The sequence below is a fragment of the Acanthaster planci genome, linkage group LG07, assembly GCF_054643075.1.
Source record: "Acanthaster planci isolate LZ-2023a linkage group LG07, COTS_SCS, whole genome shotgun sequence".
Lineage (NCBI taxonomy): Eukaryota > Metazoa > Echinodermata > Asteroidea > Valvatida > Acanthasteridae > Acanthaster > Acanthaster planci.
Genome location: NC_141783.1, coordinates 12,602,010 through 12,617,034, shown reverse-complemented (window position 1 = coordinate 12,617,034; position 15,025 = coordinate 12,602,010). Strand labels below are relative to the sequence as shown.

The 15,025-nt window shown below is 41.3% G+C and overlaps 1 protein-coding gene across 1 annotated transcript in view; it reads left to right on the top strand.

Annotated features, from left to right (window-relative positions):
- The window catches only part of LOC110981791 (uncharacterized), a 169,160-nt gene extending 165,795 nt beyond the window's left edge, over positions 1-3,365 (top strand). The window contains exons 17-18 of the mRNA XM_087138851.1: positions 32-230; positions 739-3,365. Of these exons, the coding sequence (XP_086994977.1) occupies positions 32-230; positions 739-896 (357 nt within the window). The 3' untranslated portion in view covers positions 897-3,365. The remainder of the gene's footprint in view (positions 1-31; positions 231-738) is intronic.
- Positions 3,366-15,025: the final 11,660 nt, after the last annotated feature.

The window sequence follows — 15,025 nt, the reverse complement described above, 5'->3', positions numbered from 1 at the left end:
AACATGGGCGTTGTCTGGTTTCGTGTTCCAGGGCTTACTGCGCTTTGAGTATCGTCTGCAGGAACAAACCTTCTCACATCTCAGGGTGTATTCCTCAACGTCAAGGCAGGACAGACAACCCAGGAGAGAACTCCTGGCCTCCAGATATCCAGGGAGCGGCAGGCACGGGGAGTTGTATATCAGATATGGAGACTATGCTGAAGTATGCGACATCATGGTGGCCTCGTCAGGTGAGAAGAATCAGTTTGGCTTGTGTCTCTTTTTAGAGGCATTATTAGGACATTTTGACAGATTCAGTGTCAAGGTGATATGGCTATCATGGTAGAGTTCCAAGGAAGTTGAAAATGGATGCCCTAAAGCTAGGTTTGCTGGCAATTGAGGAGTCTAATCACACAGCAAAAACGTATCCTTTTCTGGATCCCTGCAAAATGTTCTAGAAAAAGGGGGGACAGAGTCTACCCAACATTTTTTTTAACTCAAGTTAATTCAAAGTTAGCAATAACTGACACGCAGGGCGATGCAAGTGAGCAAAGCACTTGCGAGCAACTATTTACCATGAGCAGCCCTGCCTAGATTCAAATAGTATTAATAAGACAATATCCTGGGTTTTTTTGTTTTAAAACCGAAATATAGTAGCGTGAGAGGAAAATCTGCATTGTTGAGTGTCACAGTTCTGAGACATAGTAAGATAATGGCCACTGTTCATTGATATCTCTTCCTTTCCCATTGGACTTTCAGGTACCTGGGAGTCGGCTGTTGTGGCTCTCTACAAAGTCAATCAGGCCTGGGATCACAGTGCTGAGCATTCATCAGATCTTTACTTTGTAGCTGACCATTCATTTTTACTACGGAATATCTCTTTGGAGTTTCAGATATTTTCTGTAGACTCAAGTTAATGACTTTTGTTGCGAGGGGACAATATTGGGCGGACTCTCGTGAGTGACAGCCTTGTGAAACTTTCTTGAAGTTAAATAACTCGGCTTGTAGGGTTAAACACATCAAGATAGGATTGCCTGTCTGGAACCCTTGCGATCCAAATTGCCTTCAGCAATGCTCACAATACCTTCAAGAACTTGAAGCTCCTACTCGGTTGCTGTTTTATACCTGCCAAAAACTGGTTCAGAATGTTTGGTGCATTATTGTAACCCAAGAACTGGTTTCTTGACATATGACTTGTAATGCAGGTGTTTGTGCCTTTTAGACATGAGAACATACCTTTAGAAAATGTCACAGTTTTTTATTTTAATTTTTGTACTTGAGGGTTTGCATAAGGGTTGTTTAAGAGAGTGACAAATGTTATTTTCATGGTAAAACAATCGGTTGAAATAAATGTAAAACTTTGAAGGATATTTTGCTTTTAAGCCAAAGATATTTATAGTTCATTTGACTGGAATGTGTACTTCAGCCTGAAGCAAAGTGTTGTTTTACCAAAGGAAATCATTGTCACCTTCCCATGAAAACAAATTTGAAACACATTACTGTTCAAGTTTTTTACTGAAGCATTTCATAAACAAATCTTATTTCACTAGAATTTAATTGAAATATATGAATATTGAATCAGGTAAAACCATGGAAATGTCCCTTATCTTGACTATTTAAAGTGGTCATCTGAATAAAAAAAGTGAAAGCAGTGACTGTTGATTTGAATAAAAACTGTCGGGAGTGTTTCTGAATCACAAGGTCAAGTCTGCAGGCTGACTGGTTTAACAAAGATCACATTTCACGGGTGCTTCTTATCTTGCTGTCAATCTGATATTATAAATCACCTGTGGGTTTGGGGCATCTATCTCTGTGGTCTGGGTGTAACCAGTGAATATTCAGCACAGACGTAAATGCGTTGACTGCCAGTGTTGTGTGTAGAACTGTGATTTGGAAAAGTTCAAGATGGCAGTGCAATGTAATAGCGCTCAGTGTGCCTTGCAATGCATCATAATCGTGTTCAATGCTTGTAGTATGTAACAGGCATACGTCTGCATTGCCTGCATTTGTATTGTGTGCTCAGTTGAGCGCATGTGTACAGTTTTTTGTGCTTTGGTCATGTTAACTCAGATGTTGCAGGCACATTGTTTTCAATCTACATAGGCTTAGTACTTGGAGAATTTTTTAAACAGTTAAAAACAGTTTCATAGAATGTTATTGCTGGAAGTTAACTGTGTATATTCCCCATACCAAGGGTAGGATTGCCCAAAGATTTGATTTTCCTTGTGTGCTGCATGCATCACAATATGTGTATGTAGTTTTGAATGCGGTCTAGTGGCCTGTGTGTTTGTAGTAGGTTCTATGTGATGAATGCAAAGTGACCCCCTTCCAAGGAAAAAGGAAAAAAAATGTGCCATTTGGGCTTTAGAAAGCACCAGCATTTGTGACCCAACCTAGCAAAACAACAAACTCTGGCTTTTCAGTGTAAACGAAAACAGTTACCCAAAATATGGCCTTGGAACACATTTCATGGGATGTTGTCACATTTTACAAACTGTACTGTCATCTCTCTTGGGGAGGGGAGGGGCAAGAATTCTTGAAGTAATTCCCGTAAGCGTAATTTATTTTCCTAGGAGGGTCAGGGGGCAGTTTTCAGAAATGAGCGTGGTTAACTACAAGCTTGATAGTGGACCCTTAGAAACTTAAGTTGGAAGGTATTCTTTTCTGTTACAAAAACATCCTCTTCCCAACTCTTCCCCCCCCCAGAAAAATAACTGCATACATGTAGACTTGAACCCTTGCCTTGATGCTTACAAGACCAGTGCTCTTCTGAGCTACCATGCAACTGGCCGAGAGAGCAATTTTGTTGTATGTTATCCTTAACATTTTGTCCACCTCATTTATGATCATTGCTCTCAACCTTTCTACGAAAAACGCAAGCGCAGCAGTTCAGATACGCCCATTCTATTATTACCCCGCACCCTCCTGGGAAAAATTACGCTTTGCGGCCCGTAAATCGTATGTAGCGCCCTCATTAGGCGAAAAAGCGCATTAAAAACTTTCGACTAATCAGGGCATGTGTTACTGTCTCATTTCAGCGAACAAGTTGTTTATTCCGGAGTAACAGATAAATATACGCTCGCAAACGGTCAAGGAGTTGTTACCTCGGAGCTGCCCGCTCGGGGAACGATCGATGCTCACCGTTGGAGCTGGTCGTTTTATGTAGACTTTCGGGACCGCGTCTCAGCTAATGAGAGTGCTGGATTGGGGTGGTTATGAATTATTCATACATGTAGAACGTCTGCAGAAGGAATTTCTATGGGGAGGAAGGAAGATCTGCGGGTGCAGACCACTAATTCCAGTGAGAGTTTCTAGCCAGCTCATTAGCATTAAAAATGCCCCTAGTACAGTATCTTTTGAAAAAGGAGATCATTTGGCCCCCAAAATGGTGAGATTGTGTAAATCCTTGCCAGGATCAACTCCCTGGGTCTTTGAGCTTTCATATGAGAGCTGAATGGCTAAAAACTACGGTTGGAAAATGGTCCTACGTGCCCAAGAAAGTTGAGGGTTGCCACTTGCAAAATTGCTGCAATCAGCCTTCGGAAAAATCACTTTTTGGGGGGTGATTTTGTTTTGTGGGAATAATTAAAAATGTAATAGGTTAACCCACAAAAAACTGAAAAGAAATTGAAAGATTAGTGACCAGACAAGAATTTCACTTGTGTTTCAGAAATCTCAGGGATGTGGGTGTGCATGTTATTGGGCCCTGAACAGTGCTGATTTTACACCGTTTTCAATGGGGCTTGAATCATTGGACTGTACCCTCTATGGGGATTTTGTGTACTTGTGGTCTTCCGTTTCCAAGAATGGATTTCTACGGAGCTCTGGAAGTGCCACCCAACTTGTTGAGATCCTGACATGTTTTTCTCGGGATGACGACATAATAAACGCAAGATGTCGACATCCTGAGATAATTTATCACGGGATGACAATATCATAAAAGTTGGATGATGACATCCTCAGATAATTCATCATGGGATGTAGACGTCGTAACAGTTGGATGTTGACATCCTCACTAATGACGATAATCATTATCTCGTGATGTCGTCATCCCATGCTAAATTATTTCAGGATGTGGTCACCTAATTGTTACGATGTCGTCTTCCTATGATAAATTATCGCAGGATGTCGCCATCTGACCTTTACAATGTCGTCATTTCGAGATCAATTAGCTTCAGGTTGTGAACATCTTGCCTGTATCATGTCAGTTGGAAATGTGTTGCGGAGTAGCTAGCGGTTCAGCAACGGCATGTCGCGCGCTGACGCTTGCTGTGGGCTGAGTGCGTGGTGTGTGCAATAGAAATAAGGGGAATAGTTTGTAGGAGCGTAATAATACCTTAAACTGTTGAAATATCACGTACCAACAACTCATAAGTATCCATGACTGAAATCAATTCATTGGAGAAATACGGTGTCCAACTCCAAGAAAAGCACATGCAATTTTATACACACTAACGTTTCGTGCAATGTCTATTAATTTGTTCCATTGAACATCTGCGATAACATCAATTATATTCCTCCTTCAGGTCTGTGGTTCCATACCAGTGCACACTTACGCGGTATGCAAATACCCAAATTCTTTAGACAGTTATATTTCCCGCAATTGATTAATCTTAGTAGAAGCCATAACTGCGGTGAGAGAGAGCTCTATGGGTGGCAGCCAATGTTGATCTCCATTATAAAGACCATATGTATAATAAAGGAGATCCTGCTGCAAATCACGACAACCTGGATGCGCTCGTGCGAATTCTCCTGTTAACACGAGTGAGGATGCTCGGATACACCAGGGGCAGCCTGCAGGTCATACGTCAGCCGTTCGAGCGCTCAGATGAATGTTATTTAAGTTATTCGTGTTAACGCGAGCAGCTCGCTCGAATTAACCAACACACCCTATGATTCTTGTACTAACCAAAAGACAGCTGAGCCTAAATGGAGCTTTGGCTAGGTAACCTGATTTGTCCTTTATTTCATGCTTTACCTCACCTTTACTCCAGTATCTATTGATGTCACTGCTCATTTTCACAGCTAGTCTTCAACTCTTTTGTTTTAGATGTTAGTCTAGTCTTCACTGTTGGTTGCGTTTTTTCTTGTCTGCTTTCAGTATTTTATCCCCTGTTTAATTGCATGAGTAGTAGAGAAGAGCCGATTCTGGATCACACGCCCCTTTTTGCCCGGTTTTTGCTCAAAGCCCTTGGGTAGTACATCGACCCAAAAAATCGTCGAAACAATTTTGGTGGGGGAAAATGGGAAAAAATGGGAAAATCCAGGAATTGTCGTGAACCCGGTTTTTGATCAACACCCCTGGGTAGTACATCGACCCAAAAAACCAGGGAATTTCCACTCACCTTTTGACCTCGGCGCCGCTCGCTTTGCTCGCTGACTAAACAACCCGTGACTAGCGCCGGGGATTCCCACTTCACTGACCTTGAACTTTTAACCCCGGCTGGCTAAACAACTCGTGACTGGCACCGACCTGCACAAACAAAAAGGGACTTTCCCTCGCTTTTCCGGTCTGAACTAGTGACCTTGGCTCTGTTCAAAGCAAAACAAACCGCCTTAAATAAATGCTCTTTATATAAAATAAAAATAAATGGTAGATCAAACTACAAACGTGAATTGTTATTTTTGCAAAGACACGAGCAATTCTGTCGGCTTGATAGATTCGTACGATTGCATTAGTTGTTTTAATTCTAAAAGTTTACGCAAATGCACCGGTTGTAAAGAATGTCGCAATTGTAACAGATGCCAAGACTGTGTCAGATGTAAGGACTGCTCTACCAGCGACGATTGCGGTAGCTGTATAAATTGCACGGCTTGTTTTAATTCTTACGACTGCAGAAATTCAAATGTCTTGGACAGTTGCGAGGACTGTTACGAGTGTGCCAATTGTATCGAGTGTTTTGGTTGTACCTACTGCACCTGCTGCGTAAATTGTGACGAGTTGGAAGGAATGGATCACGTGGTGCTCGTCGACGGCAAGTATAAAAAGTTGAGGCACACGCGAGAGAACGAGCCGCTGTCTGATTCAGCTACTAAACTCGACGCAGACTTATATAAAATTGGACTAATTATTGAATACAACACTGACGTAGAAATCCCAACCGAATAAAAGTGATAAAAATTTTTAAAAACCTATATATAAATAGAACATGTCAACTCAAATGTATATCGTCTCAAATGACCACAAACGTCTAAATGCTAGCAACAAAAACCCAAGAATTACCTATGGGCCCTTTGACTCTGAAAATTTAGTCATTTTAAGACCTATAAAGTCTTCTTCTAAGATCCTCTATCGCCACGAGGACCAAAACAAACGATTGTTGATTAGGCTTGAAGACCCTTGTTACGGTATCAACCCGGTTTACAAATATGGCACTAAGGAACCTACTGGCCAAGATCAAATTTGTTATCAAGTGTCTCCCGATACCGAATCGTTGCTGTTATGTATAAATGAAGCATTTTATAATTATTTTGAAAAATTAACAGATGATATCCTGGAAGATCTCCCCGTGATTACGCGTAACTCTTTTAAGGTGTCTCAAAAACTAGACGACATACCCGATCAAATCAATTACTTAGTTAAGCTGGCTTATACCGATAAAAGTAGGATGTACGTTAAGATCGCCTATGATGCCTCTTTGGTGGATAAATCGTTTAAAGAAATTGATCGCTCTCTTTTTGCTAATAAGAAATGCCAAGCGATCTCTTTGATCTCTCCTAAAGATATTTACTACGGCGCGCACGGTTCACTTTCTTGCGGCGCGAGTGTTAGGTATAGAGTTATATCGGCTATGCTAACGGTTGAAGAAAAACCTTACCTTTTGGACGCGTTTGATTAAATAAAAGTTAGTGAAAGTCAATTTAACCTCGGTTATCCCGGGGTTAATTTTTTTTTACTTTAAATAAATAAACTCTTATATAAAATGACTGATGCAGAACTTTGCCACTTGCTGAATCTAAAGGAAGTACACATAATTGGGGCAACGAGAAATGACCAACCGAGAACGCCTTGTAACCACCAAATAGTTGAAATGGACGAAAGATACACGTGTAAACATTGCGGTCAAATTTTTGGGTGGGTTTCTTCGTTCGGAGCCGCAGACGTGGGAGATCGATATTACAAGCATCACGTTTGGAGGAAACCTAAGCCGCCAAAATCGAGAAAAACGTTGCTGAAGTATAATCTGTCTTTTCAAAACGGCGAAGCGGGTGAAATAGAATATCGATTGAACCAAGTTTTAAACGGTAAAATCTCTCGAGGTAAACCGTTGAAGGCTTTAATTGCAGTCTGTTACCAAGACGTAACCGGGGAAATCGAATCTGAAGTTAAAGACCTTTTTCAAGTCTCGGATAAGCACTGGGAAAACGCTATGGAGAAGTTTAAACTAATATAAAACGTATTTAATAAAATGGGGACGCACACTTTTCACTTGACCGAGAACCCGCAGACGTTTAGATTGAAAAACGAGATCAACAACACAAAAGGCGACAAAGTAGTCCGAGTAAAGAATATTCAGTTTGAAGCTGGATATTTTAACGTAACAAACGCTACTGAAATTGAGTGGGATACAAACTTGGACGGTAGGCCAGCGGGGGTACTTGGCGAACGACCACCCGGTATACCCTCAGTGGAAAGAACGGATTCATCTCCCAATCCAGAATTAGTACAAACAGCTAAAAACAGATTGATCGAAGCAAATAAAAGAGTCGAGTTAGCGGAAGAAATCAGAATAATCGCTGATGAAATTGAGCAGCTAAACCAAGAAATCGCAGCTTTAGAAGATCAGTTAAACCAAAGACAACCATCAGAAACGCGAGCTCGTTTACATTTTGATCTCGACGATAAAAAAATTAAATCAGCTTCACTGCTCGAGGGGCAAAGACAAGCTTTAGATGAAATATACGAAGGGAATCCACCAACTCGACCTACCACCACCACCAACTCCCCCAGGAGACCCAGAAGAGAATTAACTAAAAGACTGTTTTTGACGGGGCTAACTGAACCTATATACGACAGACTTCATTCGCAAAGCTCATCCGAACAATTACCCGAGGGTCAAAGAGGAAGCATCGTGGTATCCCCCGGTTATTACGGCATAGACTGGTTTCACTTTTTGTTAAACTCGATACCAGGCGTTTCTTTTAAGGTTCACACGGAATCTAAACGGGTGACTTTGGCCATTACGGACCCCAATCTCAAGTTGCGACTAAATAAAGAAGTGTCCAAGCTATTAAACTTACCCAAAATAAAACTTTTACCCAACGTTATTTACGAAGGCAAGTACGATTTAAACCCCTTGAAACTCGCGTTTATTCATTGCAAACAATTAAATACATTTGACAACTTTTATAACGGGCGGACTTCAGACTTGCTGTGCGTGATAGCTACCGAGCCTAGCACCCGTAATAATTGTAAAACGCCTAAAAAGTTAATCGACAGGAACATCAGTGAATTGACTTTTTCTGTTAAAAATGACAGAGGTGAGCTCTTGAATAACATCGGCAAAATTTTAATCGAGTTAGACATTTTTTAAAACGCGTAATTATAAAAGATGACGACTAACATATACCCGGACTTGACTTTAAACTCGGTTGAACAAGCGGAAACAAAGGTTTACAGGCTAAGAAAGATCGAAGAAATTAAATCCCAAATCCAAAGAGAACGCGACGCGAGGGAAGCTTGCTACAAAAAGATCAAACGACTTTTAACAGCGCTCGGATACGTGGAGTACGGCGTGGAAGCACTGGGCGCCACATCGGCAGCAGTAGGTATTCCCGCCATCTTGGGTGTCATTACCGGTCCCGTCGGACTCGTGATGGAAGGAATCGCTATCGGTGCATTTGGTGCTTACGCGATTCTAAAGTACGCCTCCCGTAGACTCACCCACAAAACTAAAAAACACGACCAAATTCGAATGTTGGCAGACGCTAAATTAAACACCATCGAGGAATACGTATCTCACGCGATTGAAGACGGTGACATATCCCAGGAAGAATTTGTCCTTATTTTATCCGAGCTGAAAAAGTTTAACGAGATGAAAGAACAGATCAGATCGCGTACGTCTACAAAATTGGAAGAAACTAAAGCTCACAGCTCGCAAAGCGAGCAAGAATTTGAACGTCGAGTCAACGAAAGAGCAGAAGCGCTAGCCAACGAACGGGCGGCGGTTTTAAAAAAAGATCTTATGAAAAAACTTGGCGAATAAGTTTTACAAAGTCGGTTGGGTATGAAGAGAATCCACCCGCTTATAAAAACTTGGTCTACCCAACGGCACCTGTAAAAGACTGGTGAAGAATTTTTTAAAATAAATGGGAGGCAATTTTTTTAAAATTCTTTTAAAATAAATGGGAGGCAATTTTAGTAGTCTAAATATTTTAGTAAACGAAGACAATTCCTTTACAGCCGAGTTTCCAAATTTAACGCATGCGTATAAATTACCGAAAGTAACCACGGATGAAGCGGTAAATAGGTGGTCTGCCGAGTCGATATCGTTTTACCAAAATCAATTTAATTTCGCGGTCTATTGCGCGACGACGGCCTGCGGTGTGGGTTTTGATCTGCTGTCTGACCCTAATCCATACGTCTCGGCTTTATTTAATTTTCACGTGTATTACACCGTACGAAAAATATTTTACGACTGCGTGATGCCCATTCCGAGCGACGACGTATTTGACGCGTTACACAATAATTACGACCATCGGAAGTTTACTGACACATGTCTTTTATACGGAGTAGACCCGAATAAATCGTACAAACAAACGAGGGACACTTTGTCGAACGGATTAGGCACAGCTTACTACTACGACAATGGATACGTACCCGTTCCGGGTAAAAACTACGACGCGCACGACTTACACGTGACCAACGGTAAATACGCGGGATCTACTTATATGGGATTTGGATGGGCTAAACCGCCTAAAGGTTCCGGTCACGCGAGTACCTACACAGTTACCTGGATTTCACAGTCGGACGCGGTTACTTTGGCCTGGTGGGATTTCGTTCCTAAAAAGTCTAGGTTGACAGACGTGGGAATCACCAAGGTAAACGAATCGATTCGAGCTTATGTCTACGCTTTGCTCGGGGCACAGGCTCAGACCAAGACCAGCGTTTTGGCCACCGGCACCGGATTAGACGCTCAAAGGCAATTTATTACGATCGTAGAATCTTTAATTAATTCGAGTCCCGATTTGGAACAGTCGATTGACCAATATCAAGATTCGCTACAGTACGCAAAAACGCCGTTGAATTTCGTAGTTGCCCCCGGTTTGTACCTGGTGCCCTCGGACATGGACTTACGCGTCGGAACCTTTGAGGGGTATAACAATAATTTACAAGTCGCGACTGCGGATATGAAGACTGGATACGTACCGAGTTTAAATAACGAAGCGAGTATGAGTACTAATGAAGAAGAGGAATTACCAGAACCAGAAGTGTTACCGAGGAAGCCAACTGTAAAGCCGGTTTTTAGTAAGCCTTTAGACACACACAATGAAGAGAAACTATCCTTAACCGTTGGTGCCGTTGCAGTGGGTGTTGTCGGGTTTACCTTGTATAAAATTTTAACTTAAACGAAGCGAGCGAAGCGAGCTGCGAAGCGACTGGAAGGAGCGAGCAACGGGCGAGAAAGTTTTGAATATTCCCTCCTAAATCTAGGAAGGAATATTTTTATCTTATTTTTACCCTTTTTGCACGTACGTTAAAAGCAAAACACCCAAGCCTACAAACAAGGTCCACACGTGCTCTGCCACCCATCCGACCGCTTTACTCGCCACGTTAAAAATCCAACTCAAAATGCTACCGATGATCCCGGGCAAAGCTCCTAAGGCACTCAACCCGAGTTTCTTTAATACGTTGGCTAAATTTTGTAATTGTCGTTTGATCCAATCGGTGACCCCGCCCTTGGAAGGAGGAGCAGGCGTTGGTTTAGGTGCGGGTTCAGGCGTTGGTTTGATCGCTCCGCCAGTTCCAACAGCTCTGACGCTGGCTACTATACTACTAACGATGGTACTTATCGCTAAACCAATAGCTGTTAAAATGCTAGCTATTGTGATACCTTGTTCTCTAAATAAAATATTAATTCGTTCGCGTAGTGTCAAATCCGAATTCATGATCTTATTGATCGTTTCCTTGATGCGATTAATTTGGTTTCTCAATTGACTGGTGTTTCTATTGATGACTTCTAATCTACCCCGTCTTTCGACTCGTAAGTTGTTTAGTTGTTCTTGGAGTTCTGTACGTTCTTCTTCGGACGTCGCTTCTTCTAACTCGGCTTCAAATTGTTGAATTTTTGCGTCTAACTCATCTAATTTACCTTGATTTAAAATTAATTCTCCTTTTACCGTTTGTAACGATTTATCTAAAGCGACCAACTCGCGATAGTTTAATCCTTCTGTTTGAACGTCTATGTCACGGGTGAGGTCTTCCACGATGTCGCTCGCTAGATCTGCTTCTTGGGGTATTTCTACCATTTCTATGCTCTCGGGATGGAGTTTTGCGAGTTTACGAGAGACCCGGGCAGCTTCTTCTTTTGTTTTTCCGGAAACGTAATGACGCAAGCCTAAAACGCGTCTTATAAAATCTGTGTTTGTTCTTTGTCTAATAGTACTTAGGCTAAGAAATTTACTATTATCGTTTTCTTGGGTTAAAAGAACTTTTTTGCCTTCAAACTTTACGTACAAGCGATCTTTACTATCTAAATTAAAAATATTTGGATCTTTAATTTCTGTTTCGTAACCAGTTTCTTTTTTGATAGCTGTGTAAAAATCGTTCACTTTAGATTCACGTAACAATTGCGTAAGCTCTATTAATTTGGCTTGTATCGTTGGTTCTGTTTCGTGTTTAGATTCACGTAACAATTGCCTAAGATCCATTAGGTTGACTTGTCTCGTTAGTTCTGTTTCGTGTAAAGGATCGACGTCTTTAATTAACTCGTTGTATCGCTTTTCGATCTCTAAGCCGCCATATATGTCATCTTCTTCGTCTGGCCCAACAGTAATAGGATATGTAAAATCAATGTCTTCTAACGACGTTTCTGTTTGCGTTGGATTAAGTATTAAGTCCTCCCACTCCAATTGCAAGTCTTGATCGGTCTCCTCTTTGTTTTCTAGTGGTATTTCTTCAAAATCAACTCCTCCTTCAGCCATTTCACTTTAACTTTAAAATAAAGAAACTTAAGCGGTGGGTAGGCTAGCGGGTAGGATACCCTGCGCCACCAACCAACCTTGGGTAGCCAATGCGCCGCTAGACAAAGCGGTTAATTTTAACGCATCTTCGGCGGACAACTTATTGAAATCCGGTGGTTTAATTTTAAATAGCTTACTCGACAGCATGGCGTATCCGAGTGAGATTCCTGAAACGACGGCACCGTGGTAAACCGTATTGGCGATTCCGTTTACGTCGATTGATTTAGCGTTACTCATATTTAATAATAAGGAACTTTTATTCCATATCTAAAATTGGTTCTTTAGTCAAGCTTTGCTTTGGCTGAGCGCTAATTTGTCGTGAACTGGTCGACTTGTTTCTCCAAATTAAGTAGAGAAGAACCCCCGCAACCCCCAACGAACCGAGTATCAAGCTTCTGTTTTCAAAGGCCGTTTGGGTAAAGCTAGATTCTTTTTCTTTGTTGCTTTCTTCGTCCGCTAATTTCATCTTAACGAGTTGTTGCTTCATCTTTTTGTTATGTTCGGCCAATTTTTTACCTTGTTCTACACGCTTCGGATTTTTAGCTTTAGTACTCCCTTCGGTCGTAGCTCGTTCTGCTCGCTTAGTAACTGACTTAACTACTTTCTCCGGTTGACTTTGTTGCTGGCTCACTTCTGTTTCCTGTTGCTGATTCGTTTGATCTGTTGTCATCTTCTTTTATAATAATAGAACTTTTGTTGAATTCTAGATGTTTAGTGGTAATCAACATAGCTGTAAGTGGAGACAGGTACACACCGTACTTGTAACAGACCTCTGTAAGTAAATGACCCATCGTTTGACTGATGATCGGATCGTCGTTTAAGTCCTTAGTAAGCGCTTCCTCTGATTTTAAGTTGACGTTGAATCCGAGTAGATCGATCGGGGTGGCTATTCCTAGTAGGCGAGAGTACAAACTTAAAATCGAGTGACCGAGAGTTTTAACGATTTCTTTGCCAAACTTAACTTCGTATAGGTTAAATAATTTTTCTTGTTCTTTTGGTGGTAGAGCTTCGATCTCTTTTATCGTGTATTCTTTTCCGAGATACTTCTTACTTTCGCCCGAGGCAGCTATCGCGCAAAGGCGGTCCTTTACGTTTGATTCGCTTTTTGATTCAGTGAATATGCTTTTTATGTCGTCCATTTAATTATATACGTTTTAAATTTGTTGACCGTTTGTTTGAAGCAAAGATATTCGTAGGTATAATAAGTCAAGTTAGCTGCAATAACTAGCTGAATAACTAGCTGGACGTATTGTAGCATTGTTATCTATTTACTATAACTAAATTAAATTTTATTATAGCACAGCTGAATTAGCTATGCTCAAGCAAAGGGTAAGTAATTAGTAACTAGTTAATCAACAAAGTAAAACAAATAAATAACTAGCTAAAACGTATTATAAAAAAGCTATTATTTAGTTACAACTTAGCTGAGTAACTAGCTAAAAAATATTGTAACTTGCGGGCGCTTCGGTATTTAACACCAACTTACTAAATCTAACGGTGCGTAGATGCCTTTTAATTTCCCCTCTCTTTTCGTCTGGCACAATGTCGTTCTCATCGAGACATTGATCAAATGAATTACGATCCTTACAGTGAAATATTGCGGTCCAGGCGGTATTTTCTCTGAAGTCTTTTAAAACTGAATTGTACTTTTGCGTCAAAAGCCAACACGAATGGAGGTAATGTCTACCCGAGAACGCCATCTTACTAAGGGCACAAGTACTGCTTACCTTAGATTTCTTTCGATACTTGATAAACTGATCGGCTGCACAATCGTCGATAATAAATAATGTATTTATCCCATCGAATACTCTCTGATAAAGTTCGATCGCATCATTTAACTCTAGCCTTTCTCGATCCAGGTCACAAAGATAGACATTTTCGTCGGTGTACACCCACAGTCGTTCTAAATAAGTTTTATTCTTAAAAAGCGTTGGGCATATGATCACGATAGCTTCAAAGGTGAATCGGTATTCTGTCTCTAAAAGATTTAAGATCCAGTTAGTCTTACCCGACCCCGTCTTGCCCACGATTAAGGCACAGTGGGGATTCTTAAACATTTCGTTCTCGCTGCGCTCATACTCCCTCCGGTCGTTCTCACTTCTTTCATAACTCGCTCGCTCGTTCATTTTTAATAAACAAGATTTTTAAAGTTCCCGTCTTCCACCGTTAGTTGAGAGTCCATCACCAGGAATACATACATCGTCAACGGTCCCGCGGTCTCGGCCGTTCGTTCCATCTGTATAGATATGTCTCCTCCTCCACCGAGAGGTCTGCCCGATCCGTGGGCACTGTTGTCGTCAGAACTTCTGAAGTCGAGCCACAAACCGTACTTGTCTTTTAGGTAGTCGGCCATATCTACTCCCAACAAAGATAAGTCCGAGACGACCCCTCTAGCCAATTCTTTATCCGAGTCTCCGAAATATTTAGTAACTTCATTCCAATGTTGGTACTCAAACAAACCCTGTGAGTACAATTGATTAGGTCTACCTTCAACCGTCACAATCGTCTTTGTAATGTGTGGATTATAAAATTTTTGCGGGTTGCGGGTCGTCGGGTCTTTAAACAGGATCAAAATTCCTTTTAGACTTTTAATACTCTGGTCTATGCTTATATTCCATAGCGTATCACTCTTGTTTACCGCTTGCTTCTTCCACGAGTGAATACGGTCGAATAGATAATACATCGTCTTCTTATTTCTCAAGGTTTGCGCCAGGTCTCGATTGGTGACGACTTCGTATTCCAAGGTCAGATCGGAAATTTGATATTCTGCGGCGGTATCTGACGAGTTGACCACTTTGTCGTGCCCGTTAAAAGTTAGTTGGTACGTTAGAGGCTCTTTAAACCACGAAGGATAGAATGGGGT